Source organism: Apodemus sylvaticus, chromosome 21, assembly GCF_947179515.1.
Source record: "Apodemus sylvaticus chromosome 21, mApoSyl1.1, whole genome shotgun sequence".
NCBI classification, from domain to species: Eukaryota; Metazoa; Chordata; class Mammalia; order Rodentia; family Muridae; genus Apodemus; species Apodemus sylvaticus.
The window spans coordinates 5,426,573-5,449,558 of record NC_067492.1 but is presented as its reverse complement, the minus strand read 5'-3'; the positions used below and the strand labels follow the sequence as shown (position 1 = coordinate 5,449,558).

At 47.5% G+C, this 22,986-nt stretch overlaps 1 protein-coding gene across 1 annotated transcript in view; it reads right to left on the bottom strand.

Annotated features, from left to right (window-relative positions):
* Positions 1–22,986, bottom strand: part of Nup133 (nucleoporin 133) — a 49,346-nt gene continuing 26,360 nt past the window's right edge. The window contains exons 13-26 of the mRNA XM_052166693.1: positions 22,646–22,809; positions 21,029–21,123; positions 18,879–19,103; positions 17,504–17,626; positions 16,489–16,588; positions 15,626–15,877; positions 14,905–15,038; positions 11,897–12,055; positions 10,556–10,691; positions 8,211–8,329; positions 6,946–7,026; positions 4,897–4,961; positions 3,145–3,233; positions 1–520 (exon numbers count right to left, since the gene is read on the bottom strand). Of these exons, the coding sequence (XP_052022653.1) occupies positions 384–520; positions 3,145–3,233; positions 4,897–4,961; positions 6,946–7,026; positions 8,211–8,329; positions 10,556–10,691; positions 11,897–12,055; positions 14,905–15,038; positions 15,626–15,877; positions 16,489–16,588; positions 17,504–17,626; positions 18,879–19,103; positions 21,029–21,123; positions 22,646–22,809 (1,879 nt within the window). The 3' untranslated portion in view covers positions 1–383. The remainder of the gene's footprint in view (positions 521–3,144; positions 3,234–4,896; positions 4,962–6,945; positions 7,027–8,210; positions 8,330–10,555; positions 10,692–11,896; positions 12,056–14,904; positions 15,039–15,625; positions 15,878–16,488; positions 16,589–17,503; positions 17,627–18,878; positions 19,104–21,028; positions 21,124–22,645; positions 22,810–22,986) is intronic.

Here is a 22,986-nt window from a genome sequence, read left to right as displayed (position 1 = left end):
TCAGATCATAAAATGTTACTTGTATATAAACTATTAAATACATTCTTATATTATTTCAGGGCTGGTATTGGATAACCAGTTGGGGGCGGGGCAACCTGCTTTGTTTTGCTGCCTCATTGGGCGGAGGGAGGTTGGAGAAGGGCAGCAGCACAGAAGCAAGGGCGACTTCAAGTAGAAGAGGAGGAGGAGGAAACACCGTACAGTTGACGAAGAACATTAGGGTCACACCTCCTTTTCTATCCTAGCTCCCACAAAGCATGGAAAACCTGGCTGCCACAGATAAACAGACTTCAAGTTGATCAAGACCTAAGTTTTTTGGCCTCAATATTTTTTTTTATAACAAATATTTATACAAATTTTAGAAACAACCATTTCCCCAAATGTCACATCTGTCCTTGGACATAATACTCATAATTTGCTTTTAGAACAAACTCAAAGTAAGAATTGGCCCTGAGGTTCCCCAGCTGCTCTGCCTGCAGTAGGTCCTTCACCTCCGGCAGGTACTCGGAAAGCTGGATGCCTGCAAACAGAAGACAAAGTCACTTCAGATCCCGAGGCTCCTCAGCAGATAAGCAGCCAGTCCGGCCCATTCACTGAGCAAGCACGCCCACCCCCGCCCACCCCCGCAGCCTCCTCCCTCAGGGGATGGCAGCCTCTTCAGAGCCCTACAGGTCCTCATTGGTCACAGCAGCTTGCCCCAGAGGAAATCTTCAGTAGAATCTGAAATTGTCTTTTTTTTTCCCCTACATTTCTTCAATATGTAAGTTTTCAACCAATAGTCATTTCTATGTTGCCCTATTAGAGGAATCATTTAATAAAAACACTGTCACAAAGCTAGCACAGTCCTGCAGTGGTGTTATAACTTAACCAGGTGCCTGTCCTCCCAGTACTCAGGATGCTGAAGGAGGGTCCCTTGAACCTGACAGCCAAGTGAGCCTCTGTCCCAAAGTAATGAACACACACACACACCAGCATTTCAACTGAGGTCAGGCATCAGACAGTGGGATCAGGAAAGACGGGAAGGAGCAGCATCCAGGGTACTACTGTGCCACACAACTACAACACTGCATGTGACCTCATCTGACAAAATGGGACAAGACCTAAAATGAGCAAGGTCATATCATTTGTTATGCTGCTCTCTTTGCTGCTGTTGTTTTTTTTGAGGCAGGGTTTTTCTCTGTAGACCTGGATGTTCTGGACTTGTGCTCACTGACATCCGCCTGCCTCTTCTTCCCGAGTGCTGGGATTAAAGGCATGTACCATCATGCCAGGCCTGACTCTGGTTTTAAAGAAAATATTCTTGAGAGGAGGCACTTGTCTAGTAAAAGCATTCTTGATGTATCTAGCATCACCTTTTTGTATTTGTATTTGTTATAAGTTAAACAATTCATTGTCATCAAAACCCAAAAGGCCTACGGAGCACCTGTGTGCCAGGCAGGGGCAGGAGTGTTCTATGTAGCTCACATGATACACTGTGCATCGTGGGCACAGAGAATGCTGGGGGCGTGTGATTGCCATTCTTAGCCATTGAGCAGGGTCGCTGGACGCAGGCTCCATTTGTCCACTGGATGTTTCAAATACAGCATCTCTGGATCTGGGAAGACTCACCAGAGGCAGGCAGGCCGGCCGGCTGCTCTGCGCACTGCTGGACCAGGCACCTACCCTGGTGTGATCTACTAATTTTGTACGATCACACCTGCCGGTGTACACCATTCTGATAGTCTGCATGTGATAAGCTCCCAGTATACAACAGAAAGGCGGAGGTCTTTTAAAGACTTGTCTTCCCCAAAGCAAATGCGATCTTCTCACTGCTTTAGACACAGGCATACTCAGTTCTTAGTTTTTTTCTAAATTGAATTTTAGTCTTAATGTCTAAAATGGATGTAAGTAAGCAATTTCATTTTTAAAAATCTTTATGTATTTTGATATCATTACGCACGAGTATTTTGCCTGTATGTCTGTGTGTGTGCACCACACATCTGCCTGCTGTTCTCAGAGGCCAGGTGTTCTATCCCCTGGAAATGGAGGTACAGACGGTTGTGAGCCACTGTGTGGTTGCTGGGAATCAAATCCAGCTTCTTGGGAACAACAGAAGTGCTCCTGTTTAGCCATCTCTCTAGCCCCAATTTTTAAATTATAGTTTCTTTAAAATCTATCTCTTAAGTTATTTAGATTTACTTTATATGTCTGAGTGCTCTGCCTGCAAGTGTGAATACATATGTGCCTGGTGCCTGCAAAGGCAAGGACTTGAGATCTCCTGAGACTGGAGTCACCGACACTTGTGAATTAGCTACCGTGTGGGCTGGGAGAGAACAAGAGTGCCCAACTGAAGACCCAACTCACCAGCCCTATTGCACGCACTGTTAGTGTGTGTGGAGGTCAGAAGACAACTTCTGGGAGTCGGGTGTTTCCTTCCACCGTATGGGTTGTCTGGCGACAGAGCCCTCAGCTCTGGTGTCCCCACAGCTGAGATGGCCCAGCAGCACTTGCTTCCTTTCATATGTCATGTGTGTGACAATGGCGGCCAGGGTGGGTGCTGCTTACTAAGGAACTGGAGGTTCAGGCAGTTGTGAGCTGCCTGGCATAGAACCTAGGAACTAAATACCCATCCTCCGAAGAGTAGGAAGCACTGTTAACTGCCAAGCCATTTCTCCGGCTCTCTTGTCATTTATTCTTGAGCAGCTCAGGAGGGAATACACCAAAAAGTCTATCTCTCATTTCACACTTGCAGGAGTCAACAGGTAATTACTCTAGTCATAAACTTTTGCTGTTACAACCAGGGTCTGCGTCATGGGGTGGAGAACTTCACCTGAACCTTGTTTGTTAACCCTGGGTCTCCAGGGCCCAGAGCAGAGAAGCAGCTGCATTGAGATCAATGCTCAACCTGCACATGATTCAGACTCATCTGACCCCTGGCAAAGGTCGTGCTGGCAACACACAATTCCCATGATATCCAAAACCAACTAGCAACTTTTCCATGTAACGGCTTTAATTGTCTTGGAATTCACTTTGTAGACCAGGCCGGCCTCAAACACAGAGATCTGCCTGCCTCCGCGCACCCCCACTCCCCAAGCTGGGATTAAAGGTGTACTCCACCAAGTTCGGCTGCAATATTTAATCTCTAGTAGTTAATAAAGTACTTACCGTCTTTTATAAGTTTCTGCAAGATCTTTACAAACACACTGTCTTTAGACACTTCTATTGGGTCATCTTTGCCGTCTGAACCAGACCAGCTGAAAAAGACAATCAATCACAAGGGAAATGGAATCATCATGGCAGCTGAGACACGTAGTTTTTGTTTGCTACTATGGCCTTCTCCCGGTGGCAGTGGGATGATGGGATTGAATGTCACGAGATGGACTGTAACTGGGACCTGTCCAGATTTGTACCGGCCTGAGCCACACTGGCAGCGCATGCCATCAGTGCCACTACCACAGAAGCTTTAAAAAGACTTTTGTTTGTTTTGTTTTGCTTTTTGGACACAGCATTTTGCTATGTAGTGCAGGCTGGCCCCAAACTCTTTATCCTCATGCCTCTTCTCTCAGGCGCTACTAGAATTGCAGGTGTGTTATCATCATACTTGTTATGAGGCATCTTTCTAAAGAAAATGCTTCAAGTAACACATCCTAAAATGCTGGCTTCCCAAGCACAGCAGTATCAACGGCCCTCAGCATTTCTGCCTTTCCTGATCCTGAGTGGACTATGTCAGGCTTTCTTCCCAGTGGCACATGAGCGCCCCATCACTGCTTTCTGGTGCTGCATGTACACAAGCCACAGCCAATCTAAAACCCAGACTAGAAGCTAGGATCAGGGCTGGCAAGATGGCTTAGTGCGCAGACATGTCTGCCATGCATGTCTGATGCCCCAAGTCTGATACCAGGTAAAGGAAGGGAAGGAGAGAAATGCTCTAAAGTTACTCTCTGACCTCTACCACACCCACATACAATGGTTAAACATTTTCAACCAGGACAGGCGTTCTCATCAAAATTACAGTGTGTCTCTGAGAGCTGGGGAGCTGGTCCTGGCCTCACTCAGGACAGCCTGCCTTGCAGTTTGCCTCAGCAGCATAGGAGAGCCAGTCCAGGGCAGAGAGGGAAAGCTGGCCCAGCACTCCCCGCCCCACCCCCAGCGGTAACCCTTCAGAGTGGTTCCCTGCCTTGACTGGGCAGCAGAGTGGAACTGGCTCTGGAGGGCATGCAGGTGAGTCAGCCCCAGCCCGAGGGCATGACAGCTGACCTTGCCTCTGGCTGACAGTGGCACTGGGTGGCCTGGCTGGAGCAGTGCTGGGAGGTTTGCTCTGGTAGTGAGTGCACTGACCAACTCAGTTACCACCCAGGCCCAGCTTCAGGGCTCAGACTGGACCACCCCAAAATTCTACATAATCTTCAAATAGTTGAGAAGTGTGTACGGACCAGTCCTGCTCATCCAAAGCTGCAGGGCCTCCTCGACACAGGGCAACAACAGGAGAACCAGGAGTAGTCCAGTAAAGACCCAGTACTGATGACATCACAGAAGCCAGAGATCTGGAGCCAGATCATGACTCACTGCAATGAACACAGCAAGTGAACATGTGTGGTCAAGGGACATACCGTGCGACACACTGTGACATACTATAGCTTTCATATGTTTTTGTTGTTTGTGTGTTTTTCATTGGGGGGGTGCAAGGGCAAAGGGAGGCTATGATGGGATGGGGAGATGAACAGGACTGGGGTGCATGATGGGAAATGCACAAAGAACCCACAAATGGGTTCTTTCAAGAGAAGTGAACCCAGTGTGCTCTGCGCAACACTGAAATACCCAGAAGCACATGAGCCATCCTGTGTACCACGTCACAGCTCAGCTGGGGTCAGCTCCGCCCGTGGACCTGGCCTGGTACTCGAGAGAGCGAGGACTTACTCATCTCTCTGCAGTGCTCTGCACAGGATCTCCAGCTTCAGGTCGTCAATGCTCACATCTTCTTCCTTCACAGCAAAACAGAACGTGATTAAAGCTTGGCTTTAGAATAAAATGTACATTAAAGATTTAATTATACTGTTAATTAACAATTAACATTAACCCCTAATTAGCACTGTTGTTCTACATTAATTCATAACCATCACCATCTATGAAATTTATTTATGTTTATGAATATTTTGCTTCTATGTATATAAATGCACTGTATACATGCATGATGCCCACGGAGGCCAGAAGAGGGCACAGGATCTCCTGAAAGTGGAGTGACAGGCGGTGGTGAGCTGGGCGTGGGTTCTCTGCACAGGCGGCAGGATGCTCGCTGTGACTACAGCTCGCTTTACCCTGTCTCTGAAGTGTTAGTTCTGCTGACATCTGTGCTGCTTTCAGATCACTGAGTTCATCAGGAACTTACAGGTTAAGATGACAACAAAGGGTCAGGCAGGAAAATCTTAGACAGTAAAGTGTCGCCTTGCACATAGGATCTGGCCCCAGGGTGAGGGGGCACATCTGTGATCCCTGCGGATGTGCGGATGGTGCTCCTGAGGATGACACCCAAGGCTGCCCTCTGACCTCCACACCCAAGCACACAGATGTGTACACACAGAATAAAAACAATGGTTACACAGCCAGGCATGGGGAATACACCTCACACCTGTGACCCAGCAGTGGGGCGTGGAGGCCTTTTAAGTAAGAGGGTTCCTATTATACCTGTACCTTATCTCAAAAACAAAACAAAATAAAAACCAAAATAACCCCAAGTCTCCAAACAGCTGGAGGGATGAGCCAGCAATCAACAGCACTTTCTGCTCTCACAGGAGAAGGGATTTGCCTTGTCCCACCCACACTGAGGTCACAGCTGTCGGTAAATACAGTTTCAAGGAACCTGACAGGCTCTTCGGGCCTCTGTAGGCATGGCACACACATGGTGCACGTTAACCAATGCAGGCAAACACTCATACGCATTAAAAAAGGGAATCCCTCAACAGAAAATGGTGTGAGAAAGTTATCACCATGACTTTGAAACCCATCAAGCATCACTACACACCCAAGAAACAACCCCAGCCTCCTGCCTTCTGACCTCGAAAGCTGAAGGGCAGCCTCCGTCAGGTGCCCACTAAAGAAGACCCGTGCTCCGCGGGTAAGGGCACTTGGCACAAAGCCGGATGACCTGAATTCACTCCTGGGAACCCACCTGGTAAGGAGGAGAGAACTCTGGAAAGCTGCTCTCCACACACAAACACATAAATAACCCATCCCTAATTTTTTTCCATTTGTACAGGAAAAGCCAACTGGAAATGTGTTTCCTGTCAGCTCGTGTAACAGTCTGGATGGATGTCTACCTTCGTAAACAACTTTAAGCTCTTACCCAAACTTAAATCTTCCCATGTTGGCATCTTCTCATGCCTATGTAGATGCCTGAAACGGTGTTTTCTCTCTCTTTTTAAATATTTATCTATTTATCATATATAAGTACACTGTAGCTGTCTTCAGACACTCCAGAAGAGGGCATCAGATTTCTTTATGGATGGTTGTGAGCCACCATATGGTTGCTGGGATTTGAACTCAGGACCTTCAGAGAGCAGTCAATGCTCTTAACCGCTGAGCCATCTCCCCAGCCCCCTCTTTCTCTCTCTTTTAACCTTTCTCTTTTGTCAGTTTTTCAAGACAGGGTGTTACTATGTAGCCCTGCCTGTCCTGGAAATTGCTCTGTAGACCAGGCTGTCCTCCAACTCAGAGATCCAGCTGCCTCTGTGTCTACAGTGCTGAGATTAAAGGTGTCTGCTGCTGTGCTGGTCAGTGGTAGCGCACGCCTGTAATCCCAGCACTCTGGGAGGCAGAGGCAGGCAGATTTCTGAGTTCGAGGCCAGCTTGGTCTACAGAGTGAGTTCCAGGACAGCCAGGGCTACACAGAGAAACCCTGTCTCAGAGGAAAAAAAAAAAAGAAAAAAAAAAAGGTGTATGCTGCTCTACCCAGCTAGAGTGATTTCATACCTCATCAATGTACTCCAGTAAGTCCAAAGCTTTCTTGAAATCATACTCATTGGCTCTTCTGTTTTCTTCACAGATATACAGCTGTAACAAGTCCAAGGCAGATCACCCACAACATTTTAAGGAGAAAATAAATCATTATTTTCTTTCACATAATCTACATGTATACAATGCCACATTTGGGAGCTATATTCTGTCTATAGAAAATTGTCGAACAATAAATGTTCTAAGCCAAAAGTTAATTTGTATAATGCAATATACATGTTTAAAAAGTGACGAAAACGCTACGTTCTTAGATCCAGAATATAGCACAGGCTTTCTCGTAGGCTTTCACGTACAGGCTTTGACATGCAATTCCTGCCCCTGAGCTCACAGGGCCACATGGCGTTTGGCTTCTGGAATGCTACACCAGCCTGGCTGGTTTGTGGTGAGCACCTGCCCAGCACGTGCGGCCCTGGGTTCTAGTGCTTGACGCTGTAGAGGTGACCAAACACCTGTGTGATCCTGTCTCTCTGTGTATTACAGATGACTATACATGTTACTCAAAATCCTGCCATGCTTTTTTTTTGTTTTGTTTTTTGTTTTTTTCGAGACAGGGTTTCTCTGTATAGCCCTGGCTGTCCTGGAACTCACTCTGTAGACCAGGCTGGCCTCAAACTCAGAAATCCGCCTGCCCCTGCCTCCTAAGTGCCGGGATTAAAGGCATGAGCCACCACTGCCCAGCTCTAAATTTTTTTTTGATTAAAATTACCAATATGAGTTTTTTCTATCTCCTTCTGCTAGCATTATATGTCATAAGACAAATTTCATGTTTTAAAACTGTATATAATTCTTTAACAATTTCTTAGTTTTTGCTACCACAGAAGCTTAAATTATAATGTTTTGCAAAATCCCCTTTGCCTCCAACTTTGAAACTGGGGAGCATTTTTTATTTTTTTTTTAAAGATTTATTTATTTATTATATGTAAGTACACTGTAGCTGTCTTCAGACACACCAGAAGAGGGTGTCAGATCCCAGATGGTTGTGAGCCACCATGTGGTTGCTGGGAACTGAACTCAGGACCTAAAGAAGAGCAGTCAGCGCTCTTAACCACTGAGCCATGTCTCCAGCCCGAGATGGACGGTGTGCCTGAGCAAGCCTGGCATCACTCTCCATAAAATATCGGCATGTACAGCCTCGTCTTACATCTCTCCACTAAATGCCTCACAAACGCAAGCTTATTCTGGGTGAGGACACAGGACACGGCTGTGACACCTATGACACTTACACTGATGAGCTGAGGTGCGGTCAACACAGGCATTGCACCCAGACTCAGCTGTCTCTCGGCCAGCAGCTGCTCTGGCAGGGTCTCCTGGTGCAGCAGGAAGCGCTCTTGCTCAGCCATGGCTGGTGAAGAAGGACACAAAGGGGATTTCACTTCTGCCATCACCACTGAAATGCAAATTAAAGCCAACCCGCACTAAACTGCTCTAAAAGCAAGTCACCACTACCCCAGGCTCCAGACGGTTTGCCTTTAACAGCTTATTCTTCATTGCTGACAACAGATTTACTGTTTGATTCAAGACCACAGCAGCAGAAAGTATCTGCCGAGAGAGAACGCTTCTTCAGGAGGTTGGCGCCCAGCTACAGGCCCCTCCTCAGGGCAGCTCAGTGAAAGAGTGTGGCAGCATTATTCAGAAACCACAGCATCTCAGAGAGAACCAACAACGCTGGTAAACAAGCGCCCTTGACCAACAGGTGAGAACAGTCCTCTGGATGGATAGGTCCCAGCCCTCAGCACAGTGCAAGGATGCACTGCTGCACACCCACCACAGCAGCAATGTGCCAGACTTCCAGCGGGGAAAACCAAACCAAAACCACAGCAGTTCCTTCAGCAAGTGGGACCCTCCAATCCACCCCACCCCTTCCCCACAATTTAAATTTTTCCATAGAAATTACTCACAGAACTAAAATCAACTTTTAAGACTGAAATTTGCCAGCTTCCACCTCCTAGTGGGATTATAAGTGCCCAACTCTAGCTCTTTCAAAAAATAATGGGGGGTGGGGGAACGCTGGTGAGATGGCTCAGCATTTAAGAACACTGACTGTTCTTCCCAAGGTCCTAGCAACCACATGCTAGCTCACAACTATCTGTAATGGGATCTGACATCCTCTTCTGGTGTGTCTGAAGACAGCTACAGTGATCTTACATATAACAATAAATAAATCTTAAAAAAAATTACAGTCCAGGCTGGCCTTCAATTCCCTACGTAGCCAGGGTTGGTCTTAAAACTTCAGTTCTTCCGCTTTAGCCTCCAAGGTGCAGGGATCTCGGCACACGCCAGGCCTGGCTCTCCTCCTCCATCTCTTCCCCTCCCCGCTTTCTATCACAGGGAGGCTACAGGATTCATGACATTTAAATTCTAAGTACTTCAAGAGGCATCCCTAAGGATAAGGATATAGTTTTTAATTCCAGCTAGGGAGGCAGAGGCAGGAAGATCTCAGAGTTCCAGGCCAGCCTGGTCTATATCAAGTTCTAGGACAGTCAGAACTACACAGAAAAACCTTGTCTCAAAACAACAACAAAAACAACAACAACAAAAATTAAACCAAAAAACCAAGGGTTGGAGAAATGGCTCAGCAGTTAAGAGCACTGGATGCACTTCTAGAGGTCCTGAGTTCAATTCCCAGCAGCCACATGGTGACACACAACCATCTCATCTGTAAGGGGATCTGGTGCCCTATTCTGGTGTCTGAAGAGAGTCACAGTGTTTTTACATACATAACACAAACAGATCTTAAAAAATAAAACAAACAAATAAACAAGGGGGAAGAAAGGACATCTAATCACAAACAGCATTCTGTAGCCTTTAAAAATTAACAAGCTTATCGCAATATCATCTAATATTAAATATGTCCACTCACAGCATTCAGGGGGCCGATACAGGAAGACTGTAAGTTCAATGCCAGCCTGGGCTTCATAGTGAGACCTTATTTCAAGGAAAAAAAAAGTTCAAGTTTCCTAGGTGTTCCCAAAATACTCCTCACAGCGGTTTGGTTGAGGGGTGACCCTCTGTCTTCACAGTACTGACAACTGAAGAGTGAAAGTACAGGCTGGCGTGTATATGGTGTGCTGCTCCCTTGTGATGAGACACAGGGGCAGGCTAAGCACTGGCTAAGGGACATGTGAGCTGGTGACACGACCATGTCACAGCACTTCAAAAGTGTGAAGCATGGGCGTGTCTGAGCTGAGAGGTCTGTGTGCTGACGGAAAAGCACAGGATCATCTTCTCCTCAGCCCCTGACTCAATGGCTTAGCTTCTGCACATGTAGAAGCCAGAGGCTGAAATGGCTGTCTTCTCCACTCTCTATCTTATTTTTTAGACAGGGTTTCTTTAAACAAACAAGCAAACAAACAAACACCAACCCAGAGCTCACGTGTGTCTAGACCTGCTGGCCAGCTGGCCCCTGGGTCCTCTTGTTTCCACCTGCTCAGCAGAATGATGGACTAATGACTCCAGGTTCATGACTGAACCGTAAAGTAAGGCAGGCAGCTGCATCCCACGGAGCTGGAGTGAGTCCAGGCAGACACAGGGCAACTGACCCGGGTGCCTTCTCATTCGGACCCCTTACCTTCGATCTTCTCTTGCAGCGTGTCCTCTGAAAGGTCTGAAGCTAACGCTGCCAGTTTACTCAAGCCAAGAAGGGTTTTTTTCTTTGCAAAGTAACGAGTTTCCATATTTGCCAAACCTAGCAGTGTTGTATGAGCCTACAATAAACAAAGCAGGAGAGCTGTCAGCGAATGGAGCTGCAATCAGTGTCAAGCTCCAGTGACACACTGTGGGAGACCTCGAGCTGACACGGCAAGCACGAGAAGGGAGACGCAGAAGTAGGCGCTCCACTCCGACTGTGCACTCACTTAGCACCCTGTCAGGGACACACTGCGATACGCACTGCTCTCCTGCTCTGAGTGTGGTGCACGGGTTCTTGCTTGTGCGCACAGGTCAGAGCTGCTCAGCAGCATCATTGGTTACTCTCCAGCTTCCGTTACAAGACAGGGTCTCTCCCTGAATGTGGAGCTCATGGGCTGAGGCTGGCTGCCCAGTGAGCTCTGGGGATCTTCCTATCTCTGCCTTTTCACCAGGAAATCATGGCGTGCACTGTAGGGCTGGCTTCTTATAAGGGTCCTAACTCAGGGTCCTAACTATGACCTTTCTGTTTGTACAGCAAGCACTTTACTGATTAAGTCATCTTCACAGGCCCCATGGTTTGAATTTTCATTAGAAGTCATTAGCAAGAAAAAATATATAATCATCTTATGTAATTAATAAAATATTGGAAGAATATTATTCCAACGATGAGCGAGAACAGGAGGCATGCTGGTGAGTTGTCAACTGGACACAAACCCAGACATATCTGGGAAGACAAACTCTCAATTGAGTGATCACCTCTCTTGCAGCCTGGCCTGTGGGCCTGTCTGTGTGGACATTTTCTCTGCTAACTTGGGAGGAGGGCCCACCACGGGCGGCGTTACCCCGGGCAGATGGGCCTGGGCTATGACGGGAAACTGAATGTGAGCCCGAGGACAAGTGAGCAAGCAACTGCCCTCCATGGTTCCTGCCTCTGCTTCTGCTGGAGCTCCTGTCCTGACGTCCTTTAGTGATCTCTGTGATTAGGATGTGTAAGCCAAATAAACCTTGTCTTCCCTAAGTTGTTCTTGGTCACAGTGTTTATCACTGCAACAGAAAGCAAGTTAAGACAGAAAGCATATGACTTTTGAGGCCAGTGTGGCCTACAACAATTCCAGATTAGCTGGGGGCTACATAATAGAGGCCTTGTCTCCAATGAGAAAAGTCCAGATGCTGTCTATCAGCTGTATGGCTATAAACAATACTTTAATTATTAAAACTAAAATTAATTAAAAATACTTAAACTGCAGTTAACCAGCGGCTCCTCATAACCAAGCCATCTTACCTTTTCTAATTCATGGCTATTAATTTCATGTAACCAACTGAGATGCTCATGGGCTTGCAAAAAGTTTGCCAACTGTCCATGCTGAGAAATGGGCTGAGACAACAATTTGCCTCGTTTTCCTTTTTCCAGGTACCAACGAAACAGAAAGTCTGAAAAATTCTACAAAGAACAGACCAAGAATGTAGCAATAGTTAGTAAAACAGCTTTATAAATATAAAATACCCAGTCCTATTGAAACCTCCAAACAGAAGCCCTCCAACTTTCCCCACTTGTTTATGCGTGTGAGTGCCCACATTTGCCATGTTTATGTGTGTGAGTGCCCACATGTGCCATGACAGGCATGGAGGTCAGAGGACAACTTGGGAACTGGCTCTCTTCCCACCACTTAGGCTCTAGGATCTGACTGAGGGCATCAGGTGCTAAGCCACCTTGCAGTTCCCCAAACAGAATCTTTAAGCATGTAATTCCTGTATTGACAAAATACAAGTATTGGTGCTGCAGAGACAGTTCAGCATTTAAATCACTGGCTGCCCTTACAGAGGACCCAAGCTCAACTTCCAGGGCCCACGTGGTGGCTCACAACTATATTTAATCAGCTCCTGGTGATCCAACACCCTCTTCTGGCTTCTTCCAGGCATGCATATGGCGTCTAGACACGAATGCAGGCAAAACATCCATATGTGTTTAATTAAAAAGCAAAACAAAGCCGGGCGGTGGTGGCCCACGCCTGTAATCCCAGCACTCTGGGAGGCAGAGGCAGGCGATTTCTGAGTTCGAGGCCAGCCTGGTCTACAGAGTGAGTTCCAGGACAGTCAGGGGCTACACAGAGAAACCCTGTCTCGAAAAAACCAAAAAAAAAAAAAAAAAAAAAAAAGGCAAAACAAAACACACATTCCATACGGTCGGCGCCCACCCACATGGACAGTGCACTTCCACTCCTGAACCCGCCATCTCGTGACAAGCCTGCTAAGAAGCACTGGCATAGGGCTGGAGAGACGACTCAGCAGCAAGGAGCACAGTGCTGCTCTCCCAGAGGACCTGGTTTAGGTTTCAGAACCTACATGGCGGCTCACGAGCAGCAGCAGGTACAGTCCCCTGGGACTTCCCAGGTACCGGGCGTGCACAGGCTGCACATGTACACACAGCAGGCACAACACTCACTAACATCAAAGGAAACAACTAAAGACAAGAGCAAAGGAGCGGCTCAGAGCTGATGACTGCGGGACTGACACTTGGTCTTCATGAGCACACGCACACCACACACCGCCAGAAGTTAGTACTGGAACTCAGTTACATTAAAACCTGTTTTCAGCCAGGTAGGTGGTGGTGGTGGCACGCATTTAATCCCAGCACTCAGGAGGCAGAGTTGGCTGGATCTCCAGGGCTACAGAGAAACAACAGAAACCCCACCTGTTTTCAGATAGGCTGTGGTTTTAATCCCAGCACTTCAAAGGGAAGGACAGGTGGATCTCAGTTGAGTTCAAGGCTTAGTCTACAAAAGCAGCTCCAGGCTAGACAGGAGATCTTATTTGAAAAACAAAACCCGTTTTCTTCCTCAAACCATTGACAACTGCTTATAACCACTGGTTCTGAAGTGGTGGTCTGAATTTTATACACAATTTCTTTAATAGTAGAAGGGATAGGCTTTTATAAGGTTAATTCATGGGACAAAGTAGCTATGTAAGGGACAATCAAATCACCCTGGCAGCATCAGGCATCAAAACTTTGTCTAAAAACAGAAAGCTGGCATCAAAACTGCTGACACAGGAGCCTGTCCAAGCTCCCCGCCTGTGAGGGTGCTGCTCCAAGTCTCCCTGCACCTACGAGGTCTTGTTACACTTCAGGAGAGAAGAGATTCAGAAGTTAGCCAAGCCTGGTGCCTGTAACTCTAGCACTCAGGAGACACAGATCATGCCTTACAAAACAAAATCAACTCCCCAAAGCGACAGTGTAATCTTCCGCAAGGCCAGTAAAGCTCCCAGTGCTTGTTTCTGCGGCAGTCTGGACACCTGGCCCCAGTCAGTGGCACTGTTTGAGGAGGTCTCGGAGCTGTGGCTTGGTGAAGGAAGTATGTCACTGGGGATTGCTGTGAAGAATATTTTAAAAACTCCTGGCATAGGGATCCTTCCCACCTTAGACTATTTATGTTCCTGGATGAAAGATACACGCAGCCTTTACATTTTCACATATGCCTGGGGCAGCACAACAGCTGGGCAACCAACCGCCCACCCTCCTTGCTGTTAGAATCCACTTTCCTACAGATAACTCCAAGTTACTACTTACTAATTTCTATGATCACTCTGGGACAGATTCTCTTGGCCACCTAGTCCACGGTAGTTCTTCATTTTTGTTGTTGTTGTTTGGTTTTTTTTTTTTTGTTTTTTTTTTGAGAAAGGGTTTCTCTGTGTACCCCTGGTTGTCCTGGAACTCACTCTGTAGAGCAGGCTGGCCTCGAACTCAGAAATCCGCCTGCCTCTGCCTCCCAAGTGCTAAGATTAAAGGCGTGCGCCACCAATGCCTGGCTTTAGTTCTTCATTTTTAAATATGCCTTAGGCAACACAATAGCTGGGCAACTTGTGGTTTGAGGCAAGAAGGAACCCCACATCAGGATTTATAAAAATGTTTTTCACAACACAGGATGGCCTGAGAATGTAAAGACTCAACCCATTTCTGGTTTGCCCTCTCTGCTGGAGGTTAAGATGTGAGCCCTCCGCTTTCTAAGGCCATGCACTGCTCCACCATACAGACTGTAAGCCTCTGGAAATGTAAACTCAAACTCCTCTCTGAGTTGCCTTGGTGATGCTGCTGTATCACAGCAATAGAAAGGTAACTAACACAATCTATTTACATAAAGATGAGTTTGCCCGACAAGACAATGTAACGTGAAAATCTGTCATTTTCCCCCCTCACTCATTCCTCATCTTAAAGCCACCACAGCTTTCTGGAAAGGGAAAGCCTTAGACAGTGTGGCATGCTAACCCCACCTCCACACACCCCAGTATGGTTACCTGGTCAGCGAACTGGGTCATGTAGCGCTGGAGTCGGGCCTGGTTGTCTGTCTGCTCACACATCTGAACCAGGATATCAAAGTCACAATACTTCTCTGCCAGAGAAGCTGCCCATTGGTACTGGCCTAGCGTGACTTCAGGAGAAAGAGATGATGCAACATGAACTGTGCCCATTAATGATCCACCTAAACTTTCCTAAGAGGCAAACGCAAGCCTGAATCCATTGCTGGCTCCCCAAAAGAGACCCCACCACTCACTAGCAGAACAAACTTTCCTCATCTGGCTATAAAAGGAAACTGTTATCTGCTCAACAGTTGCATGGTGCGCCTGTGCCCGCACTGTGCACCTGTGCCCTTCACCAACAACCATCAGGCTCTGTTCTAAAACCAGTTGTTCATATGAAGGCCTGAATTCTTTTTTCTGAACCAGCCTCTCAAGTGCTGGAAACTGCCACCCAGCAGCCAGCATGCTCAACTCCATGGCTCAGGGCATCTGCACAGCTTCATTGACTGATTTCTTTTCAATCAATTGAACCTCCTGTGGTGTTTGTATGAGAATAACTTTAAAAAGCTGGACGACATGAATAAAGCAAGCTCTCCAAATGTGCCTGGCTATGTCTTGGTCACAGGCAGATGAACTGCACCTATTGCATTGTGGGAGCTTCCAACCTCCACCCAGTGTGCATGCAGCCCACAGCCACGGCTGACTCTCAGATACTCACGAAGGGGAGAGAGGAGTTCCGATCGTTTCTGCAGGTATTCCACTTCCAGACTGCTGTATCTTTCTTGGTCACTGGATTTCTCTAGAGACTTCAGTTGGGAAACGTAACTGTCCAGGAAGCAGTCAATTAGCGCCACAAGCTGCTCCATCACAACGCTGCGGAGGCTGCTGTCAGCCTGAGGGTACACCGTCTTCAGGATGATCCCATGTTGGCGCATGACTGCTGTGCGGATACCGGATGGACCACTTGTGGCTGTAAAGGCCAAAGTAATTTTCTAAGAATGGGTTCCATGGTGGTAAGAGAAAAGACCAACTACCTGAAAAGCAGGTTTCTTCACTGCTCTAAGACAAAGCAGTGTTCAGGTGATACGTGCTGTGTGAACCCCATCTTTCTCCCAGTGGAGATTTCCTTGCACAGGTCCATGTGGTCCTGCTTCCTTCTCAGTTCTTGCAACTACTCCACTTACTTTGTGATGTGCGCACGAAGCAGCCTCGTCCTCCAACGTCATCACCTGCTAAAGCACCCCTTGCTCCTCTAGCAGGTGCATCATAAACCACTCAGATAGAGAAGTAGCAGAATGGAATCAACAAGTACAGCCGAGATAAGCAGTGGAGGCCTACACATTCAGTCCCAGCACTTGGGAGGGAGAGCTCTGAGTGAGGCCAGCCTGGTCTACAGAGTGAGTTCCAGGACAGCCAGGAGAAACCCTGTCTTAAAAACAAAAACCACCCCACCCACCCAAGGGACCTGTGAGTCTAGAGACATCTGTTAAACTGCCCTTTCGTCTCCCCCACCAGCCAGCCCTAGGACTGACACAGCACAAGCATGGCAGACTACAGGGCGTGGTCTGAGCAGGACAGTACCTGTCCACGGCACATACTCCGGCTCCTTTCCTAGTGGCTCTTCTTGACTGTACAGAGAGCTTTTGTTTAGACGGTAATGAGTGGCAGCCTGGAGCATGTCCTGGGAAAATGAAATGCATCATCACACCCGGAAGCAATAAGTTGTTAGTACAGTTCAGTTCCTCTCTCTGTGGTGTGCCGTGCCTCAGGAGACCTGCAACACCAGCCTACAAGTAAGAAAACACACAGCACTTGTGGTTCTATCAGCTTTCAAAAATTTGTTTTACTCCACATTTTAACTTCATTTCAGAAAACTAAAGTAACCAAAGCAGACAAAAATAGCACTATAGGGCTGGAGAGATGGCTCAGTGGTTAAGAGCACTGGCTGCTCTTCCAGACGTCCTGAGTTCAATTCCCAGCAACCACATGGTGGCTTACAACTGTCTAAAAAGGGATCTGATGCCCTCCTTCTGTTGTGTCTGAAGAGAATGACAGTGTGCTCACATTCATAAAAAGTAAATAAATCTCAAAAAAAAAAAAAAAAAACAACCAAAAAACAAAAAAACCCCAATAGCACTATTAAGTTTAATAGGAAAAACAGAATGAAACCCCTTAGGAAATAATCTGAGTATCAAACTTTGAGCAGTTAAAAGGCAGAAGGTAGATGTAGTAGTGTGTCCACGTCCCAGCTCATTGGAAGGCTGAGCCTGGGCTAGGAGTTCCAGGCCAGAGAAATGAAAGGACATTGGCAGGACATTAGCAACACCTCTGCAAGGATGTTAGAAAAAAAGAAAATATTCTTCAAAGAATACTTCACCAAACACAAACTCAAAATTATAGAAACCCATTGGTGTGCACAAAGGAACCACTAAAAAAAAAGTATTAGTTCATAAAATATAGGCTGCTTTAGCGTTTCTGAATTTAACAAACAGCTGTAATCTCACCAGCACAGGCAACACATAGCAGGGTTAGGAAAACCACTTTCTTGTCCCTATCCTGGATGGTGGTTTGTTGACACTGCTGTCATGTACAGTACCTTGAGGACCGTATTGACATCAATGGCCACATCGGCCCACTCCTGAGAGACCAATGCGACATCACGCAGGACTTGTTCCTCATGTTCCAGGAGGCACTCGCAGATTGTGTCCACCTGGGACACCTGAGGGCGACAGTCACAGCATTAGGCTCTCAGGGATAGCAGGGCCTACCCCGTAAGCTGTACCTTTCCATCATTCAACAGAAGGCAACATTAACACAATGATGAAAGTAAATGTAAAAGCAAGAAAGTCAGTCTCCATACTTGCTAGTTACTGTCACTCTAGCTAATAAATGGAACCTAGATGTGATTTACAGCACACTACAGGATGGTGTAGCTTTTATCCTATGTCACTCTATATACAGGACTTTTAGATTTGGGGGAGGTATGTGTGGGGGGGGGGATCTGACCCAAGCTCCCAGCAGACCTCAAGGATGAGCATCTAACAAAAGCCAATGGAGACTCCACGCTCTCACCAGTCTCTAGTGGTGCAAACAGAGCTGCTAAGCTGTGCATCAGCCCAAAGGAGTGGTTAGTACTGCTTTAATGAAGCCTTGAATGGACCTGGGCTCTTCCCAAAGCGAGTCAGTGCCCAGGTGGGGCCGCTCCAACAGGCCTGCCCCTTTGTCTGCAGGGCTGCCAATGCAAACATCCCTTGATGCTGAGCTGAGCAAGCCTCCCTTGACATTATTAGCACTCTAGGAACGTGCCGCAGCTACATGCAAGCGGACAGGATGAAGCACCACTCCAGAAAGAAGGCTGAGGGGAGGTCGCCGGGCTACAGTCAGCTGCGCAGAAGCTTGGTCTTGAGCCAATGAGACGACTTAGCAGCTAAGGCTGTCTACTGCCATGGCGTTTGATAAGACTGACTCCTGCGAACCGCATGACAGAAGAGCACTTCTCAAAGTTGTTCTCTGACCTCCACACATGAGTCAAATGTGGCACACAAACCTATATATGTATAAACACACACACACACACACTCACTCACTCACAAATGTGTGAAAAAGTTTTGTTTGTTGCTTTTTTTTTTTTTAAATAAAAAGAGGCTGGTCTTTCACCAAGTGAAACCGTCAGCAGGCTGCAGAGCAGCTGCTCCAACCTGCTATGTGCAGAATGCCTCAACTCTTTACCCCAGAGCCTACTGAACAAGGCCGCTTCCTTGATGGTCATGGGGGAGCCCCTTTCTCCATCAACTGTACTCCCTCCTGGAGGGCAGGCAGTGAAGAGGACACCGAGTAACAACGTCCGAAAGGCAGGGAGCAAACACAGCAAACATGGCAATGAGACCTTAAACACTTTGCCCCGCCCAGAATGTCCACACACAGCACAGCTCAGCGAAGGCACAGGGGGCAAGCACTAGGGCGCAGCTGACCTCGCGAAAGAAGACATCGGCAGGAGTCAGGCTGGCAGGCACCTCGCACTCCCTCTTGTTCAGGGCAAGCAGGATGGCCGCATTCACCAGGTCTGGCAGCCGAGAGTGGTGGTTCTTGAGCGTGATGGCGGCTGCCAGCTTCTCGGCATGCTCACAGAGCAGCAGTCGGGTGCTCATCGGTGTCCCTCTGACTGGGTAAGAGCCCAGGCGTCTAAACAAGCCGACCTCGCAAAAACAGAGTAAAACAAGCACGTGTTCTCAGGCGGCACTCAGAGAATGTGGCCATATTCTCCCAGGAGCTCCCCCTGCAATGTCACCTCCTCTGGGTGACACTGTTCCCGGTGCTCCCTGCACGGCAGTCACCTCACTGTCACACGTCTCAAACCACTGGTTAGGTAGCGCGAAGATCAAATGGCTGTTCTGATTTGTGCCTGGATTACTACCCTGGACTAGGGACCTCTGGGATACGAAGACTTGGAATGACCGTCTTGTGGGGTGATCGCCAGAGCCCTGACTTTAGAAGGAGGAGCCCTGTTCCTGTGGACTGCCAGGATCTAGTTTCTATATCAAACATTACAGTAACTGGAACTAGAAAGCAGCCAAGACTCATGGAGTAAGGATGATCCGCTTTCCACACTTAAGCAGCATTTCTTCGATAACAGGTGACCTGATCTCCCCTACCCTCACCGCTTCCTCTGCCTCTGTACGCCATAGCAGGCAACTTTTAAAAAACACAAGGGGGTGTGTGGGAGTGCAGCAAGATGGCTCAGCCGTAAATGTCAGATCAGGAGCTGGCTTTGGTTACATATTCCAGGCTACATAAACCCTAAGCCCAAAGCAAACAAAATAACCCCTCTTAAGCAAACTGTTAATTCCCCCAAAACACAGGGCTCAGGCCACTTTTGAGGCTGCGCCTTGACTTCGCACACGACAGACGACTTTAGCAGCCGGCGTTTCATGGCAGCCATGCGTCTCCATTCTACCTGCTTGTTCCACGCCATGGCTTTTTCTTTTCTTTCTTTCTTTTCTTTTGTGATAGAATTCACTGCGTAGACCAGGCTGGCTTTGAACTCAGAGATCTGACTGCCTTTGTCCCTGAGTAGGGAGATTAAAGGCATCTGCTACCACGACTGGCTGATGATTCTTAAAGTAAAAGTTACCGTTATATGAATTGAACTTATTTCCCTGTTCTTTCAAAGGTAAGTTAAAAGCGCAGTTCCTCTGTGAGGGAGTGCTCAGGGAGCACGGAGGAAAGCTGCAGCTGTACTAAGATCATTCCAGCACACACCAGGGTCCACAGCCATGGCAACAGATCACTTCCTACCCCATTACAATCGGAGAGTGGCGTCAAATACTAAAGTACTGCCTTAAAGCACTGGGCTGTTGCCATGTCCTGGTTGTGACAGCAAATGCTTCCTGCTCAGAGACAAAGCTATGGAGATGACCTGGGCATGATGGCTCACTCCTTTAATCTACCACTCGGGAGGCAGAGGTAGGTGGGTCTCTAGGCCAGCCTATCAATACAGTGAATTTTGAGACAGCTAGGATTACACAGCGAGACCTTGTTTTTAAAAATCAAAACAAAAGGCCCCTACAAGACAGAGAAAAGAGTGCAAACAGAAGATAAACAGTGTCGGGTTTGCACACACAACTAGAGCTGCTGGCAGCTGGGACTCCACTGAGTCCTCCAAGTCACTGAGTGCCCACACCCCGGCTGCCTGTGGCTTCTGATAAGCAGGTGTGTGCACACTTGTCACCAGCTCTTATCACACAGGCTTTCAGTGTGACTGCCCTCCACAGACTGCAAAAAGATAGCTTCTTGATCCCTTCCATCTAGTTATGGTCAAGGTCCTCCTGACAATACAGAATCAGTGTATAAAAATCCATGTTTTTACATAAAAGAGTTAAAAAGGTTTGTATGAGATTCTGATTTTACAAATTCCTGGTCTTAGGCTGTCAGATAGCTTAGTGGGTAAAGGCGCCGTCTGATCACCAGAAAGAAACACTTCCTGAGAGCTGTCCTCTGACACCCACGTGGGCACAGGCCCTGCAACTATTATGTCTGCATAAGTACATAAGCCAGGTCCCTCCAGGATGCCCAGAATGAGGGCCAGAGGGCCAGCCCCCCTTAGCCCACTGCTGAGGCTTACTTGGTGAAGGAAGTCCACCAAGAGGCTGTGAGCTTTCATCTTGTCCTCCAGCTGGTGCAAAATGATCAGTGAGGTGTTGCTCAGCCCAGGGGCCTCTGTCGGAACACAGCAGCAGAGTGTGAATACAAAACTGTTTTCAGAAGAGAAGCAGACAGAAAGAAACAAGCTAAGAGGATCTAAAAGAGCAGAGCACCAATCCTTAGCAGAAGTTACGTACGTCACTCACAGAGCTGTAGAACTGGATATGTAAGTCAGCAGTGGCTGACATTAATAATGTGACTTCTTGGTAAAGCAGAAGCAGATTACAAGGCTAGTCCAGGCTATAGTGAGTTCTGGGACATCCTAGACTACAAAGTGAGACCCTGTGTCAAAAGAGCCTTTAAACTCAGAGAAAAACCTAGTAGTCTTGACATCGTACTTATTCAAAACAAAAAACGTGCGCTGGGTGCCACGGGATGGTTTGGCTCCAAGAAAGCAGAAAGGAGAATCCCTAAGTCCCTGGTAAGGCTCAGCAGACATCGAGGAAACAGATCTCGGTGTGGAGAGAAACTTGAATCTGAGACACCTTCTAGTAACTAGAATGCAGAGCAGCCTAAGGGTCGTCACCTGGGACAGCTGGAGGAGGCGAGGTGGATACTTCCGAATACCAAGAATTTCTCCAACACCTGGGAGCTCCTACTAGCCAGTGCTTAGCGTGTGCTGAAATGATTTACTTTAGAGCAAGTAAGTACCAAAGGCTTACTAAGTTACCTCTGTGATGGCTAAGCTTGGCTGTCAACTCGAACACATGTGAATTAACAAAAAACGTAAGCCCCTGGGCACACCTGTGAGGGATCTTTATTTAACTGGATCATTTGAGATTGGTAGGAATGTCCATCGTACATCTGGATCATCCGAGGTCAGAAGACCCATTCTAAGGCCATACCCTGTCATGGCAGCCAAGTCAGGACAAGGGGACTTGACGCTTGCTCTCGGCCTGCTTGCTCCTGCTCTCACAGGCAGGGCCACTCCTTCACTGGCACAAGAGCCGGCTTCTTTGAGAATCTGTTTTGTTTTGTTTTTTTGGATTTGGTTTTTTCGAGACAGGGTTTCTCTGTATAGCCCTGGGTGTCCTGGAACTCACTCTGTAGACCAGGCTGGCCTCGAACTCAGAAGTGCTCCTAGAGTGCTGGGATTACAGGCGTGCGCCACCACTGCCCAGCCTTCTTTGAGATTCTGATGTATACTGAAGAGCAGTTGAGACATCCAGCCTTCTGGACTAAACAACTACTAATTGTTGAACTTTCTGTCAGTTTCCAGTCATGTGGACTTGCTGGACTGCTGCTTGTAAGGCACTCTAGTAAATTCCATGTCCCTACTCATTCTACTGTTTCTGTTCTTCTAGAGAACCCTGACTAACATAGCCACCAAGCTGTTTTAGATTAAAATGCTAAGAATCATGACTCGTTCTACTCTGACACACAAGGCCATGTGTTTGGGGTCCTTGTCAGAACGTCCCAGGGGGAAGGCTACCGTCAATTGCTTGAGACACTAAAAGTATGTGGCGTGGAACCAACCCTCCTCTCCGCTCTGGGCTCCGTTTTAATTCCTCCACCATAATGAATCAGGTGGACTTACCCTGGGGTACAGACTCTGCCCAGCGTGGGTCTGAGGCTGGGTAGTCATCTATCAGGTCCACGCTGATCTGAGTCACCACCTTGTCTAGCTCAGAGTCCGACTCCAAGTCAGTGTGAGAGGAAATCAGCTCATCAGCCATCATCTGAGCACGGCCCAAATCTTTCCTGCAGTGAATGGAACATGAATGTATCATGAAGGCGAAACATTCTCAAGCTTCCCATAGACACACTAAGTGAGGTTAAGGAGCTCCCCGTAGACACGCTAAGTGAGGTTAAGGTCACATACATGCTTCAGCCCAAAGGATTGTCACTATTACAAGAACAAAGTTTCTGTGCAGGTAC